The 15,211-nt window shown below is 30.5% G+C and overlaps 5 protein-coding genes across 5 annotated transcripts; 1 reads left to right on the forward strand and 4 right to left on the reverse strand.

The window, feature by feature from the left end:
- Positions 1-96: 96 nt before the first annotated feature.
- LOC124493240 (mite allergen Lep d 7-like) lies at positions 97-993 on the reverse strand. The gene is made up of 2 exons (XM_047056309.2): positions 833-993; positions 97-765 (listed from the first exon to the last, which is right to left on the reverse strand). The coding sequence occupies exons 1-2, from the start codon at positions 879-881 to the stop codon at positions 179-181; spliced, it is 636 nt and encodes a 211-aa protein (XP_046912265.1). The 5' UTR covers positions 882-993; the 3' UTR covers positions 97-178.
- A 498-nt stretch (positions 994-1,491) lies between these two features.
- Positions 1,492-6,559, reverse strand: LOC124493784 (uncharacterized). The gene is made up of 6 exons (XM_075732164.1): positions 5,086-6,559; positions 4,595-4,708; positions 3,149-4,479; positions 2,319-3,070; positions 2,018-2,263; positions 1,492-1,955 (listed from the first exon to the last, which is right to left on the reverse strand). The coding sequence occupies exons 1-6, from the start codon at positions 6,320-6,322 to the stop codon at positions 1,610-1,612; spliced, it is 4,026 nt and encodes a 1,341-aa protein (XP_075588279.1). The 5' UTR covers positions 6,323-6,559; the 3' UTR covers positions 1,492-1,609.
- A 4,409-nt stretch (positions 6,560-10,968) lies between these two features.
- LOC124494357 (uncharacterized) lies at positions 10,969-13,331 on the forward strand. The gene is made up of 2 exons (XM_047057530.2): positions 10,969-11,657; positions 11,730-13,331. The coding sequence occupies exon 2, from the start codon at positions 11,731-11,733 to the stop codon at positions 12,985-12,987; it is 1,257 nt and encodes a 418-aa protein (XP_046913486.1). The 5' UTR covers positions 10,969-11,657; position 11,730; the 3' UTR covers positions 12,988-13,331.
- LOC142597587 (uncharacterized) lies at positions 13,240-13,750 on the reverse strand (the record flags this gene model as incomplete). The annotated part of the gene is made up of 1 exon (XM_075731832.1): positions 13,240-13,750. A coding segment is annotated over one exon (357 nt), but the record flags the coding sequence as incomplete, so codon positions are not given.
- On the reverse strand, positions 13,580-15,116 carry LOC124493785 (uncharacterized). Its single transcript, XM_047056887.2, has 2 exons — positions 15,008-15,116; positions 13,580-14,919 (listed from the first exon to the last, which is right to left on the reverse strand). The coding sequence occupies exons 1-2, from the start codon at positions 15,036-15,038 to the stop codon at positions 13,769-13,771; spliced, it is 1,182 nt and encodes a 393-aa protein (XP_046912843.2). The 5' UTR covers positions 15,039-15,116; the 3' UTR covers positions 13,580-13,768.
- Positions 15,117-15,211: the final 95 nt, after the last annotated feature.

Here is a 15,211-nt window from a genome sequence, read left to right on the forward strand (position 1 = left end):
GATTGAAGCAATCCGATTTCATCAATGTCATCATGGGGTTATAAATTAATTTCAAAAAAAGAAAAACAAATTTAATAATCACGTACGTATCAAATGTATAATTTAAAAAAAAAATTTTATTATTTTTATTACAATCATTCCAGAATCCAGCAACAGGTGTTATATTGTGGAGACAAAATTAATAAATTTCAAATTTAATAATTTCATTTTCAATGATTGGCCGTAATAATTCACTAATCTGATGACGGGCTTTTTTATTGAACATAAGAAGATAAGCATCAGCCAAGATATCGATAATGTTATCCAAACCCTTCAAACCATGAACATAGACTTTACAATGTTTCAATTCATCAATTTCAAATTGTCTAAGTTGAAATTTTCCATCCACAATGGCCAATTCAAATTTAATATCAATATCACCGATATCGATTTCAACCTGTAAATCTGGATGTAAATGTTCACCAATTTTCAAATGTAAATCACTTGTAGCGATGATATCTTTATCATTCAAACGAAGTTTAACATCGAATGTACCATTTTCATTTTTCATTACAGCATCGCCATTACGATGAATGCGTCCCAAACCTTTGACTTCAACATTTTCCATTTCAGCTTCAATATGTAAATGAATCAGACCAATTTTACGGTCCAAAGTTACATTATGATGATCAATTTTTAATGGATCCAAATGTTTCGTTTTGATTATTGAGCCAATAATTTGATCAACGAATTTATTGGCTTGATCAGTTTTATCATCAGCGACAGCTTGATATATAGACAGTTGAAAGATTGAAAATGATTAAAAAATTTGCCCACAATGACTATTACTTACCGGCCAAAACGATGGCAGAGAAAATGAACAATGAAGCAATGAATTTCATTTTTTTCGATTTTTTTTTTGGAGATTTTTTGATCAAATATTAATCAGATCAATATGGATTGAAATCGATTGATTGATTCGATATTTATATCATCATCATCATTATCTCCATCATTTACAAATGATTGATTGAATCCTTTTTTACGTAATCTATATTAATGATTAATTAATTTAATTGATTGATTAATCAATTTTCAAGGTTATCTATCGATACCGGATCTTTCTATATCTAAAATTGCAATTGTAAAAACATCATTATCATTAATTAATCTTAACAAAATTTTTTTTTTCCAAATCTTTATGATCATTGTGCCTGAGCGTGTAAAGTTTGAGATCGATGGATGGATAGATTGATGTACCAAGTACATTTGTATTGTATTTTTCCATTTTAATCAATTTGATATGATTAGATTTGTCATAACTCTTTTGAAAATACCACACATGAGATTATCATCATTAAATGTATCTATATTTGGATGAGTCTGAAATTTTTTTTTTTTTAATGATTTTCGAAAATTATTGAAATTTCGATGAAAACTATGAATTTTTTGTTGAAAAACAACCGTCTCCATAGAAATTCCAAAAAACAAAAAAAAGACCCATTACAGACATTATAACCAAATAAAGTGTTTTCATTTATTATTTACAAAAATATAATTATAATCATAATCATAATATAATAATCTTGAATTTCAAAATCAAATAATAAGACGAAAAATAACGTTGTAATCAAAATGAATATGTTTTGAATATTTTGTCATCACCGAGATTGTTGTTTTTATTTTTGTTTTTTTTGTTGTTGTCGTCGTCGTTGTGTTGTTCACCATCATCTCTGGGATCCATTGGTAATGATTTTGATGGACGAAGAATATTTGATTTTAATGTTTTGTTCATTTGGCCACCAAAATCATCAACAGTAGATAGATTTTTTGTTTGTCCATCACCATTGGCAATTAGTCCATTAATTGATGATTTCGATGATGATGGTGATAGTGGTTGTTGTTGTTTTTGATTGGCCAATAATAAATTAAATTTAAGTTCTTTAAATTTATTGAAAAATTGTTCAAGTTCATCACTAGATTTTGAAATTTAAAATTAGTTTTTTTTCAATAAAAGAAAAATTGATCATCAACTTACCTATTGGCAAAAACAAATTGATATAGATCGGTTTGATTTAATTTAACAAATTTTATCGTATTCAATGTTGATGTTGTCATTTTGGACCACACAATTTTACTACCACCATTATGATTAGGTAATGCCAATGGATTTTGATGAGTAAAAGATGATAATTTTGGTGATGTATCATCATTAACTATTAATGATCCAAGACTAAATTCTACACGATCCAATCTTTCGCATTCGATTACTTTGTATTTGTCTCTGTAAAAGGAACAAATTCAGAAATTGGTATGTCAAATGCACAAAAAAAACTTACTTTCGTTGTTTATAATCGGCCAACATAAGAAGATCGGTCAACAGGATTAACATTGAATTACGTGTTCTTATATCCTTCAATTCATCCGTATTCAACAGACAGATGTGTTTAGCAATTTTTATCTGTGCTTGGCGATAAATTTCCCGTCCAGTGATGACAAAATTATCATTCAGATCAAAATTAAAATTTCCTGTCAATTTTTTACGAAATTCAATCAATAATTGTAATTTCATCAATTCATTAACAGCATTATCACAACGCATCGAAAATCTGGTGGCGGATTCAAAACATTTTTCCACATCATCTTTTAATGTTTTCATCATTTGATGATCTGCAGCAACAGTGTTTGATTTGGCTTCAAATTTTTTCATACGATCCAAAATTGTTTTCAATAACAATGGATATCGTGTAATACGTTGCATTGGTGTTATAAATAATGATTGCAACATTTTAACGTCTTTCGGTATCGCTATGGCCAAGTTTTTATTTGCCATCACTGAATCACGACCATTTTGTCCACGTATATATTCAATGTAGGGTTCAAATTTTTCATTAAAATATTGTTGAAATGTACGAAATATACGATGCATAAAAAAGTCTTCATGAAATGATCGTACAAAATCATTATATAATAATTGATTAACAACATAAAGTGGTTGTAGATTTCCAAATAAAATTTTCTGATCATAACTTGATAATACACTTGCAATGGCTGGTATACGTTTCGATAGATTCATCAGTTTCTCCAGTTGCTATTTTTATTTTATAGTGATGATAGAAACATGAGATTTTAGAACTAAATGTAAAATTTGAATCAAACAATTACATACCACTAAATAAGATTTTTCCGTTACAATCAATTCAAACATTGATTCATACATCATAATTTGTTCGGTGGTCAATGATTCCCAATCAATTTTACGTTGTCCACATGTTTTTATATAATTTAACCATGGATTGTTTGATTGAAATTTCAATATACGATTATTATCCATCATTATTAATGGAGATGATTCACTGTCATTTTCATTTTCATTCATTTTAAATACTTTACGTTGAAGATATTCATCTAATGATTCACGACGTTTATAGAAATTTTTTCGTCGCCATGATGATCGTAATGGTAGCCGTTTATTAAGATTTACAAGCTTATCATCATTATCATCAACACCGTCATCATCTTGATCGATGGCTTTTAGTCGTTCATCACCACAATCAAAATCGCAATTTGCTTCGTTGTTAATTTGTTCCATTTGATCGTGTTGATGAAATTTCAGATCATCCAATGTTAAACTAAATGCACGATTATTTGTCAAACGACAAAGTGGTGGTTTTTTACCCGTTGAATTACCAAGAATCAATACATCACCTGTTGATCGTGATCTTTCAGTTCGATTTTCTGAATTTTTTTCAACAATCGATATTTGTTCGATTTTTCTTTCATCATCATGATGCTGAGTTGTTGTTGTTGTTGATTGAATCAAATTTCGTTGTTTTTTTCTAACCAATTTTGGTTTTGATTTTATTGTTTCAATTTGTTTTAGGAATTGTTTTATGTTTTTCGTTGGTTTTATTCGATAACGATGTACACAACCAATACGATGACCACGTGTACCTACACGATGATAAACACGTAAAACAATCGATACGGTCGTTCGACTTATTCGTTGTCGTTTAGTTATTGTTGATTTTTGTAACAATGGTAATGGCTGCTGCTCATTGACCATTTGTTGTTGTTGTGATTCATGATCACCATCATCAGTATGATGATCATCATAGGGTGATGGATGGAGAAATGTTCCTTTATTATTATTATCATCATGGTCATCAATTATCGTTTCTGAATCACGTATATCCACCTTTTTCAATTCATCAATCATATTCTGAAACATATTACATAATCTATGTAAACTAGATGTGGGTGGTGCTGTTTTTTCAATTGAATCATTTCGAGATTCTGAAATTGTTGAAGCCATTTCAGCGTTTTCATTATTATTATTATCGTTGTTTTGGTTGTCGTCAATCACTTCTGGTTTCGTTTTGGATATTAAAATGTCATATCCAATCGATGATTGGCCTCCAATGATCGATGATGATTGCTTTATGGTAGTCTCATTTATCGTTGTAGAATCATTTTGTTGTTTTGATGGTGGCATTAATTCTACAACGATAATAAATATATGATGAATTGATGAATGTGACATGAGGAACAAAAACAAAAACAACAAATTTGTGTCACAAGATAAGCAATAATTTTTGTGAGAAAAGAAAAATACCTTCAATTTCATCATCATTTTGATCGTCGTCGTCGTCGTCATCATCATCATGATCGTTGGCCGTAATACCATGTGGCTGCTTGTTGGGTGTATTGGAAACCAGATTTCCGTTGTCTGAAATGAAGAAATAACGAAAAGTATTTAGAATCCATAATAAAAATTGCAACATGAATAATGCCATTCCACGCATCAATATCTTCATCGTGTGTGTGTGTGTGTTTGTGTATTGGAACCGGATGAACATAGAATTTAAAAAGGGAAAACAAAAACTTTTACGTTGTTATAGACTTTTTGTGTTTAGCAGCAACAATTAAATGTTTTACAAACTATCACTATGGAAACTTTTGGTGTGTGATTTGAAACGATGATGAAAATGATAAATGGCTACCACATTTAACAAGTCATCGAATGATGATCGTGTATGCATGTAAATATGTACAATTGGTGATGAATAACTGACTATCGATACTATCAAAAAAAATATAATTTACCATTACATTGTTGTTTTTGTTGTTGTTGTTGTTGTATATCATCGATATTTGATTCGGATTTCAAAATATTTGTTTCATCGAAATTTGCAAATAATTTTTTATACTCAGCATCATCATCATCATTGTTATCATAATTATTCATCATAATTTTTCCATCATTATTTCGTTGTTTTGGTTCGCATTTCAACAACAACAACAACGATGACGATGATGATAATGAACGTTGACATATTTTCCGTCTAAATAATAGTGATGAAGATGAATTTGTAGATTTTTGTTGTTGATGATGGCCATCACCAGTAGTATCGCCAAATTTTGTTTCGAATAAATTTACAAATTTTTTCACCGTATTCGGTTGTATACAATCCAAATCTTTACGATTACCATTTTTGTCCGTTTGTTGTTTTTGTTCATCTTGATGTTGATGTTGTCCATTTTTGATTGTTTGAAAATCATTATCAAATAATGTTTGATATTTCGACGTTGGTGATGATGTTTGTGATAACAAAAATCGTAATTTTTCCAATTCATTTCTTTGTTTTATATATTCCATTCGACTCGTGTGATCATTTTGTGAATATTTTTTAATTGATGATGATTTCTTCAATAATGATGGTGATGATGATGATGGTGAGGGCATCATAGCACAATCGATAGCATCATAGAAATTTTCTGCATTACCACCATCGCCACCATTTTGTATAGTTGAAATGCCATTCCTTTTGCCAGGATCATTATTTGAATTTTGTGAAAAAAATTCCGATTCATTCTTTACAGCAGTAGCTGTACGTAAATGTGATGACGGCGACGACGACGACGATGACGAAGCTGGTGGTGGTGATGCGTTAATTATTACCGGTGTTGGAACAATTGGACGCATTCTATTCCAGAATTTATCGACAAAATTATTCAATTTCTTTACTTTTTTCTTTTTTTTCTGATTCTTTGATAATGATTGTCGTAGTTGTTGTCGTTGCCGGTTATTGTCGTTGTCGTCGAGGTTGTTGTTGCTAGTTTTTTTCACATTTGCATCTAAATCATTGCCATCTTTATGATTATTATGATTATAATCAATTTGATTATCGTCATCATTTTGGCTTTGTAAAGCAATTACATTATTGCTCAAAATTGTTGTTTTATTATTATTATAAAATTTTTTTATTTGGCCATTATCATTGCAGTCATCGTCGTCACCGTCGTCGTCGTCGTCGAGGTAACTACTGGTTTTTTTATTCATTTTCTAGATGATTTTGTGATTAATGTGTATGCAGATGAGATGAGATTTAATTGATTTTTTTTCAGTGTTAACGGGTTGGGTTTCATTCAAGTGTACTGAGATTGTTGATTGATTGGTTTCAATTTCGATTGGTCCCGTTTGATTATAGTTTGTTTTTGTTTTCGTTGAATGCACACTTTGGATTTCACAAGAAAACAATAATAATAATGATGATGATGGGCAATCATTCAAGTCAATAATCAATCTACCATCATCATCATCAATGTGGTTTTTAAACCATAGTAACCAAATCGTTGGTTGGTTGATAATTGAAAAAATCCTTTTTTTATGATCTGATGACATGATTCCATTTCTATAGCTTTTGGTTTCTATTGGTTTTTTTTTTGGATTACAGATCTAGAGAATCAGAGAGAGAAAGGAATGTCACTATGGTTTCTTGGTTTAAATCCCTTTACGGTTTTATTTTGTTTGTTGTGTTTGTGTTCTAATTTGCCATTTTACATTGAAAAACAAAAAAAAAAACACAACAATCTTATCAATATTTTTCGTAGACAACAACAAGTGGTTAAATCACACTGTATGCATGTGTAATAATGAAAAAAGGAAAACAAAATCGACAAAAGAAACAGAAAAAGAAAAGAAAAATCCGATTTTTTTTTGGCGTTTTGTCGTTTGTTTGCAGAAAAAAAATTCTTAAAATTTCTTTCTATTAAAGAGGAATGGAAAAATACGATAGCTCAAAAGTGATGGACGAATCCTTTTTATTTATCCTCGAATAATGATGATGAATAAAATGAAATTATAACAATCATCACATAATGTTATTAGCTGATATTGGGCATTGCTATTGTTTTTGTTTTTGTTTTTGTTTTAAATCATTGAATTCACAAAAAATTCGTGCTTTATTCGATTATGATGATGATTATAAAATCTAGCTATGTGTTATACATGGCTTGAAAAGATTATTATCAAATTTTTTTTTTGTTGGCTCTCAATGTCTTGATGTAGCCATGGAAACATCGCGCAATGATAAAAGTGTTTGTGAATACGATTCATTCATTCATTGATTCCATTGATTGATTGATTGATTGACAAGTGAATCGAAAAAGAAAAAGAAAATAAAAGAAAACCAATTCTATAGCCAATCAATAGCTTTTTCATATCGTGATTGATTATTAGATTGATTATTAAGTTGTAAACGAAAAAAAAACATTTACGGATGCTCGGAAACAAAACAACAACAAAAAATCAATTAATCATTTTTTTCCTTCAAGAATTCGATTCTATATTGATTTGATTAATTAATTATAATTAACCTTGATTATGTGTGTCTGATACTAAACAATCGATTGTTTATAATCGATACCAAACATCGATTATTATTTTGACTTCATCATCAATCAATCACATTGATCTATCAAATGACATTGAATCAGAAGAGAAAAATTTTTGGATTTTTGATGTACAAATCCAATTCACAAATCGAATCAAATTTACACTCAAGTCTATTTTGATGAATGTCAAAGTATGACAAAAAAAAATTTTTCTTCTTTTGTTTGTTTATCTCAAAATTTCATAATCATTTCATTCTGTTTGACATTCATAGGCTATTGTTGTTGATTGGCATTAAAATCATGGTCATCTATCCATTGTGTCCAAAATAAAATTTGATTGTTCAATGTTTCACCGAACAAACACTATTTACACTGGATTATATCACGAGATGAATGATCCAAATTATTCAATATAATTATAACAACAACATAAATCATCATCATCATATAATCATCGCATCACTGGTGATCGATCGTGTTCAACTTGTCAATGGTTTTTTTATGAAAAAAAAATCCAAATTCAATTCAATGATGATCGGATATTCCAGAAAACGGAACAATAATAAAAATTTTATTCCAGTTCTTCTTTTTCAACAAACAAAAAACTGTCGAAAGTTTCACATCATCGTCATCGTCATCGTCATCATACTTTATAATTTGTTAAATATAAAGATGAAGTTTAAAACATCATGACATGAAAAAGGATCAAGGATTATCATGACAATCGTTTTTTGTTTCTGGATGACGAAAAATTTTGTTGCAAATGGTAAGTAGAAAAGCAATTTTTTTTCCTACCTTATCATCATTGTAATTATGACACACATACGCATACACACTCATATTGATTACTGATAATTAATCTTTTCAAACTTGAAAAATATTCACTGATCAATAATTGATTAGTAGTTTGTTGGTTGATTGATTGAAATTGAATTAATTTCTCATTTTAACGATTTTGTATAGATAATTATAGTGAAAAATTAAATGGAAAGAAAGTTGGAAAATCCAACCAAAAAAAAAAAAATAATGAACGTTTAAAAATCAACTTGTTCCATCAGAATTGATAAATATGAAAATTTATTTGGAATTTTTTTTCTTTCGTATTTTGAAACAAGAAAAAAAATTGATGTTGATTCCTCTGTAGATTATTAATTGATTAATTGAAATAATTTATAGAGCCAATGATGATGATGATGATAATGTTGGTTGACAAGAGATTTTTTTTTTGTTTTGTTTTAAATTAAATTTCTTAAAATTCAAGGTTTTCCACTATTCATTTGTAGAAAAGAAAACAAAACAAAAGAATCCTTGAGCATATCATCTATTTTAATTTCATTTTTTTGACTTTTTTCATTTTTCCAAACGAAAATGAGAACAAAAAGATCGTGCAAAACACACATAGCATAATATGATAATGATGAGCAAATGAGAAATCATCCTGTATTCAGTGGAGAAAGAAACGAAAAACAATGAATTTCGAATGAGACTCCCACACACACACAAACACACACATAGATTTGATTCATTCAACCTTAAACTTGAGAAGCAACAATTTTTTTTTGTTGTTTTCAAAAAAAAACATGTCATAACCAATTTACTTGAATGATAAATTTTTGATAATTTTTGTTGACATTGATCATTTTTCATGTCGTTTTGATTTGATTGTCGTGATTGTTTTTTTTCGTTCGTTATTCTCAAGGTTCATTCCATAACGATCATTGTTACGACATTCCATTCATCGGATGTTCCGGTGTTTAATTTCATTTTTCATTGGAAAAATGAAATCAAGTTTTTTTTTGTAGCCATTTCGATAATGGAAAATACGCTCATTAATTTTAATATAATAATTTGTGTGTTGTTGATCGAAAAAAAAGAAGGGTAGTTTTTCTGTTCAATCTATAATTAACACCTTGCAAATTCATTAAAATGTTGCTGAATGCTGAAATTTTATTATAATTTTTTTTTATTCTTGTGATGGCTGGTGATTTATAGCCATTTGTATTTCAGAAGAGATTTGATTGTTTCTTCTGAATTCGTTGCTGTTGTCTTGTTTTAGTGTGTTTATTATAACATGACCTTGAATATTTTCTTTTTTTTTTTTGATTTTTTGATTTTTTTCCTCTAAATTTATTCATTTATAATCCAATAAAAAAGCTTTTTTTTGTAAGTTTCAAATTTCCGTTTTTTTTCTTCTGCTTTTAGCCAATTTGAAGAAAGTTTTTTTCCGGTCATAATAACTATGATGATGATGGAATTTTTTTTTAAAAAATACATAATTATCAGGTCTATTACATACAGACTACAAATGGTTAACCAGGTGGTTACGAAATTTTTTCGTTTTTTTTCCACTTTCTCTTTTTTTCTCTCTTCAAATATTTGTGTGTGAGTGTGTGTTGAATGAAAATTGAATGCATAATCACCATATTGATGATTATGGTGATCATGATCATCAATTATCAAAAATGATGATGGTCTGGATCTTTGGAAAAAAACTTGTTGAAGAGAAAGAGAGAGAGAGAGAAAAATGACAATTGATTGTCCATGATAATGAGTAGCATTAATTTGTTCAAATTTTTTTTCAATTAAAATATTGAAAAAAAATTTCAATGATAATTTAGTGAATGAGGAGAAGGAGGGGGGGAACGAAATCAAAATTGATTGCCAATTCATTATCAACCATCAGCCACCAACGATAGCAGACTATTAATGTTCATTTTTTTTTATTGCATCGTGTTTGTGTATGTGTGTGGAATATTTTTTTTTTTTTTTTTTAATTTTCGTATATCCAAATAGTGATTATTATCAATTATGATTCAATGATGATGAGATTCACCGAATTTTTTTTTTTGTTTTTTTGCGAACATAAATTACCTTGGAATTTTTAATCAAAGAAATTTCCCTAGAAAAAAACGAATTTTCACACCAAATCAATTCTCTATACGTGTTCTCATCATCGTTATAATAATCTCTTGTTGTTTTGTTTTCTGTATCCTCAGGATTTTTTTTTGAAATGTAAATTTTGAAAAAAAAAATTTGATTTACATTTGTTGTCTGTATTCAACCATTGATCGATTTCGTTGTCAAATTTTGTGAATATTAAAAAAATGCAAAAAAAATTTGACCATGGAAATTTTTGGTTTTTACTTTCATTTAAAATTAATGGATAAATTTTCTTTTTCTGGTTGATTGATTAACCCTCTTTTTTTCGTTATCGTCGTAGTCGTCATAATAACTTTATCATCATTATCTAGATTTGGTAATCAAACTCGTTATTTTTTCTTGAAATATTGACATCAAACAATCGACCATCATCATCATCATCATCATCAATGACGGATTATTATTGTGTATTCAAAATTCGTGATCCATGATCCCTAGACACACACACACACATTGATCATGAGCATCATTGGTATGATAATTAAAATTGTTCTTGGATCAATATCCATGCTATTTTTGTTTGTTTGAGGAACCAAAGAACAGCATCAGAAATAGTGTTGTTCATCATCATCATCATTGATTTATTCGTGTATTCATGTTTCTCAATGTTTATTGGTCATTGTTGTTGTTGTTGTTGTTGTTGTATACTTGTATACTTGGACATGAAGAGTGATGAGTGTGATGTGTTTGTGATGCGTGTTGTATGAAATGATGTGATAGATGCGTTCATGTTATGTGAATCATCATCATATCTTCTTCGATGGTGATGGTGTTGTTACATTTGGTATCCACCTACAAATTCCACCGAAATTGATAATTTTGTTGCTGTTGCTTGCTTGTTTCTCCAGTCGGATATGTTTGTGAGACATCTTCCTTTCCATTGATTTTTTTTGAATTTCTTTTTTGAAGATTCAGAAAAAGCTATAAAAAGCAATGTTCTTTGTGAATTTTTGGATCAAACAAACAATCATCATTTGCAATTCTTGTGCGTGTGTGTTTTTGTCTTGAATTTGTTTTTGAAATTTTTTTCTTGGTGCTTTTTGTCTGAATTTTATTTCCAGGTATTTTTCAATTTTGCAATTTCTTGAAATGAAAATTTTTAAAATCGGAATTTCTTTGTTTTTGTCGTATAGAATGGGTAGAAAATTCACTGCCATTGCCTGTTTTGTCGGATTGATCGGTACGACTATCGTATTAGCATCACCACCATCAAAAGGTGGTGATGATAGTTTTGAAGATAGTGGTGAAATCATCGTTCAACAACAGAAATTAACACGTCCAAAACGTGGTGGTTATATTGAAAAACCGGCCGGTTATGGTGCAGCTGCCGGTGGCATGCGTTTCCGTGGTCCAGCTGCAATATATAGTGGTGGTGGTAAAAATATTGCCGGATATGGTGGTATGTATTCAACAGGTGGCGGTAGTTTTGGTGGAAGTGTCGTCAGTGGCAGCGGTGGTGGTTCCGTTCCTGGTCCAATGAGTCTTTATAGTTATGCACCAAGACGTGCTAATGCTGCTGTTTATGGTGGTATTTGGGGACCACAAACCAATGAAGAAGCATTGAAATTCGATAGCCATATGACACGTTCAATGATTGCTGATGCTATGGCATCAAGTGGTCGACGATTATATGCCGGACATGGTGGTCTTATACCTGCCGCTATTCAATCACGACGTAATATTCAATTTTATGATGTTCCATCAAATTTCGATGCTGCCGAACCAATCACGGTTGAAGTTGGACAATCACCAGCATCACAATTAAATATTCGTTTCAGATCTTCGTCTAGTCCATTAGCGGTGGAACAGGATCATTCACCAGCACCTGGATCAATGCGTGAAACAAGTAGTGAAGATGAACCACACATTTTACGCCATATTGTAACACGTCCGATTTTACAAGAGGTTCATGAGGTAATCAAACCATTTCGACGTGTCACCCAGGAAATTAAGCCAGTTCAAGAAGATATTGAAACCGTTGTTGCTCGAGGCGATGAAATCCAAGGAGGAGGTGCCGCTATCGGCGGAACTATACTTACCGCTGACAGTGGTGAAGTTAGTGGCGGTGTCCAATCGGCAAACATCATCACTGGTCATAGTGGATCGGCTGGTCAAGGATATGTACAAGGAATATCTACAAAACCGGCCAGCTATGGATCTGGATCATATACTAGCGGCGGTATGAGCACAGGTCATATTGGTGCTATCTATTCATCGAAGCCAAAAAGCTATGCTGGTCATGGTTTTCGACAAGCCGGTTATGGTGTTTCCGCCGGAGCCGGTTATCAAAAACATCAAATGACAGGTGGTGGTGCCGAAATGGCTCAGGTTCAAATTCCGTTTGCTCGACGTGCTGCTGCTGCTGCTGCTCGTGGTGCTAGACGTGCTTGAATAGGAAAATATATTTCCAAATCGCAAAAAAAATGATTAATCAATACCGATCTTATTTCAATTTTCTCAATTTCAATACAAGTCCTGCCATAATAATTTTCTTTGAAAAAAATAATTTCAATTCAATTTCTGCCACAAAACAATGAATAATTTAAATTTTTTTTTTCTACACACACTGGCCCACCATTTACCGAATTTCATCTCATCTCTCTCTCTCTCTTTCTCTGTCTCACTGTTGAATCAACTTGTCAATTTTTTCATTAAAATATTAATTTTAATTTTAATTAATTTTAATTTTATAATTTCAAATCAATCAATAAATCAGTAATAATAATGAAATCAAATTATTTTTTATGACTGAAACTCATGTTGCCATCTAATGGCAAAGATTTTTTTTAATGACAGATTAACGACGACGACGATTACCACCTAGATTAGGTAACAATGTATCCAAGCTAGGTAATCCATTAAGATTTGGTAATGTATCTGGATCTAAAAGATTACCATTCTGAGTTAATTTTGATAATGATGGCATACTATTCACAAGATCTTGTAGTGCACCACGTTTTTTACGATTTTTTGATCCAAACAGATTACTAGTGGGAAATTTGTCAGCATCCAAAATGATACCATTTTCATCCAAATTGACAACATCTTTGATATTTGGTAAATTATCACTAGATCGACGACGACGACGATTTTGTAATGGAGTACCATTGGATTGTATGTCTGAATTGAAAATATTTCCATTCTGACGACGGCGATTGTGGACAATTGTGGATCATTTTGTGTGGATCGAACGTTTTTTTCGTCGATTATTAGTGGGTAAATTGTCCGTATCCAAAATGTTACCATTTTCATCCAAATTATCAATATTGTTGATATTTGGTAAATTACCATAATCACTAGATCGACGACGACGGCGATTTTGTAATGGATTATCATTGGATTGTTTGTCTGAATTAAAAATATTGCCATTCTGATCCAATTGTGGATCATTTTGTGTATTAGGTATATTCGAACGTTTTTTTCGTCGATTATTAGTGGGTAAATTGTCCGTATCCAAAATGTTACCATTTTCATCCAAATTGTCAATATTGTTGATATTTGGTAAATTACCATAATCACTAGATCGACTACGACGGCGATTTTGCAATGGACTATCATTGGATTGTTTGTCTGAATTAAAAATATTGCCATTCTGATCCAATTGTGGATCATTTTGTGTATTTGGTATATTCGAACGTTTTCTTCGTTGATTATTCATGTTTTGATTGTTGCCGTTATTCGGAGTCAGACCATCGGTACTAATATCATCCATATCAATATTACTTGGATTCATCGTTGTTGGCATATTTTGATTGGAATTTCCACCGTTATTACCGTTGTTGTTACCGCTGTTGCCGTTATTTGGAGTCAGACCATCAGTACTAATATCATTCATATCGATATTATTTGGATTCATCGTTGTTGGCATATTTTGATTGGAATTTCCACCATTATTACCGTTGTTGTAACCGTTGTTGCCGCCGTTCATTCCATTATTGTTATTATTATAATTTTGTTGGTTCAATTGTCCAGATTCCATCGCAATTCGTTGTGCTTTATAACGTATTTGATCAACAATACCATTCAACATTGCCATTATATTTTGATCAATACCATCTTGATGTTCTAGGTTTTGTCCAAGATTCCTCACCATATCTAAATCTTTTTGTATTTTTTGTAAACGATTTGATGCATTCGATGTTCCACCATTATTATTATTATTGTTGTTGTTGTTTCGTAATTGATTTTGCATTCGATTTACTTCCTGTTTCGTCGATTGTATATTACGATTCAACAATTGCATCAATAAATTATTGCCTTGTTGATTATCATTCTGGTTACCATTCTGTTGTATTGATGGTTGAAAGATCAATGCTATGATTGCTGTTGTGAGTGTGTGTGTAAATGTGTGTTCGATGAGAATTAGATAAATATATAAAATAATTCAGAAACAGAATATGAGAATACTTACCAAAAGTTAACAGAATTGAACGATTCATCATTGAAAAAAGTTGGAAAATACACAAGTGAAACAAATCAAGAATGAAAATTTTATCGGTTTAAATTCAATTTCATTCTTGTGGCTGTGTTTTTATACATGATTTGATTCGTTTTATCAAAAATTCAAAATCAAAATTGTACTCGAAAATTTTTTTTTTGACGTTTTTTGTGACCA

Source organism: Dermatophagoides farinae, chromosome 6, assembly GCF_024713945.1.
Source record: "Dermatophagoides farinae isolate YC_2012a chromosome 6, ASM2471394v1, whole genome shotgun sequence".
Lineage (NCBI taxonomy): Eukaryota > Metazoa > Arthropoda > Arachnida > Sarcoptiformes > Pyroglyphidae > Dermatophagoides > Dermatophagoides farinae.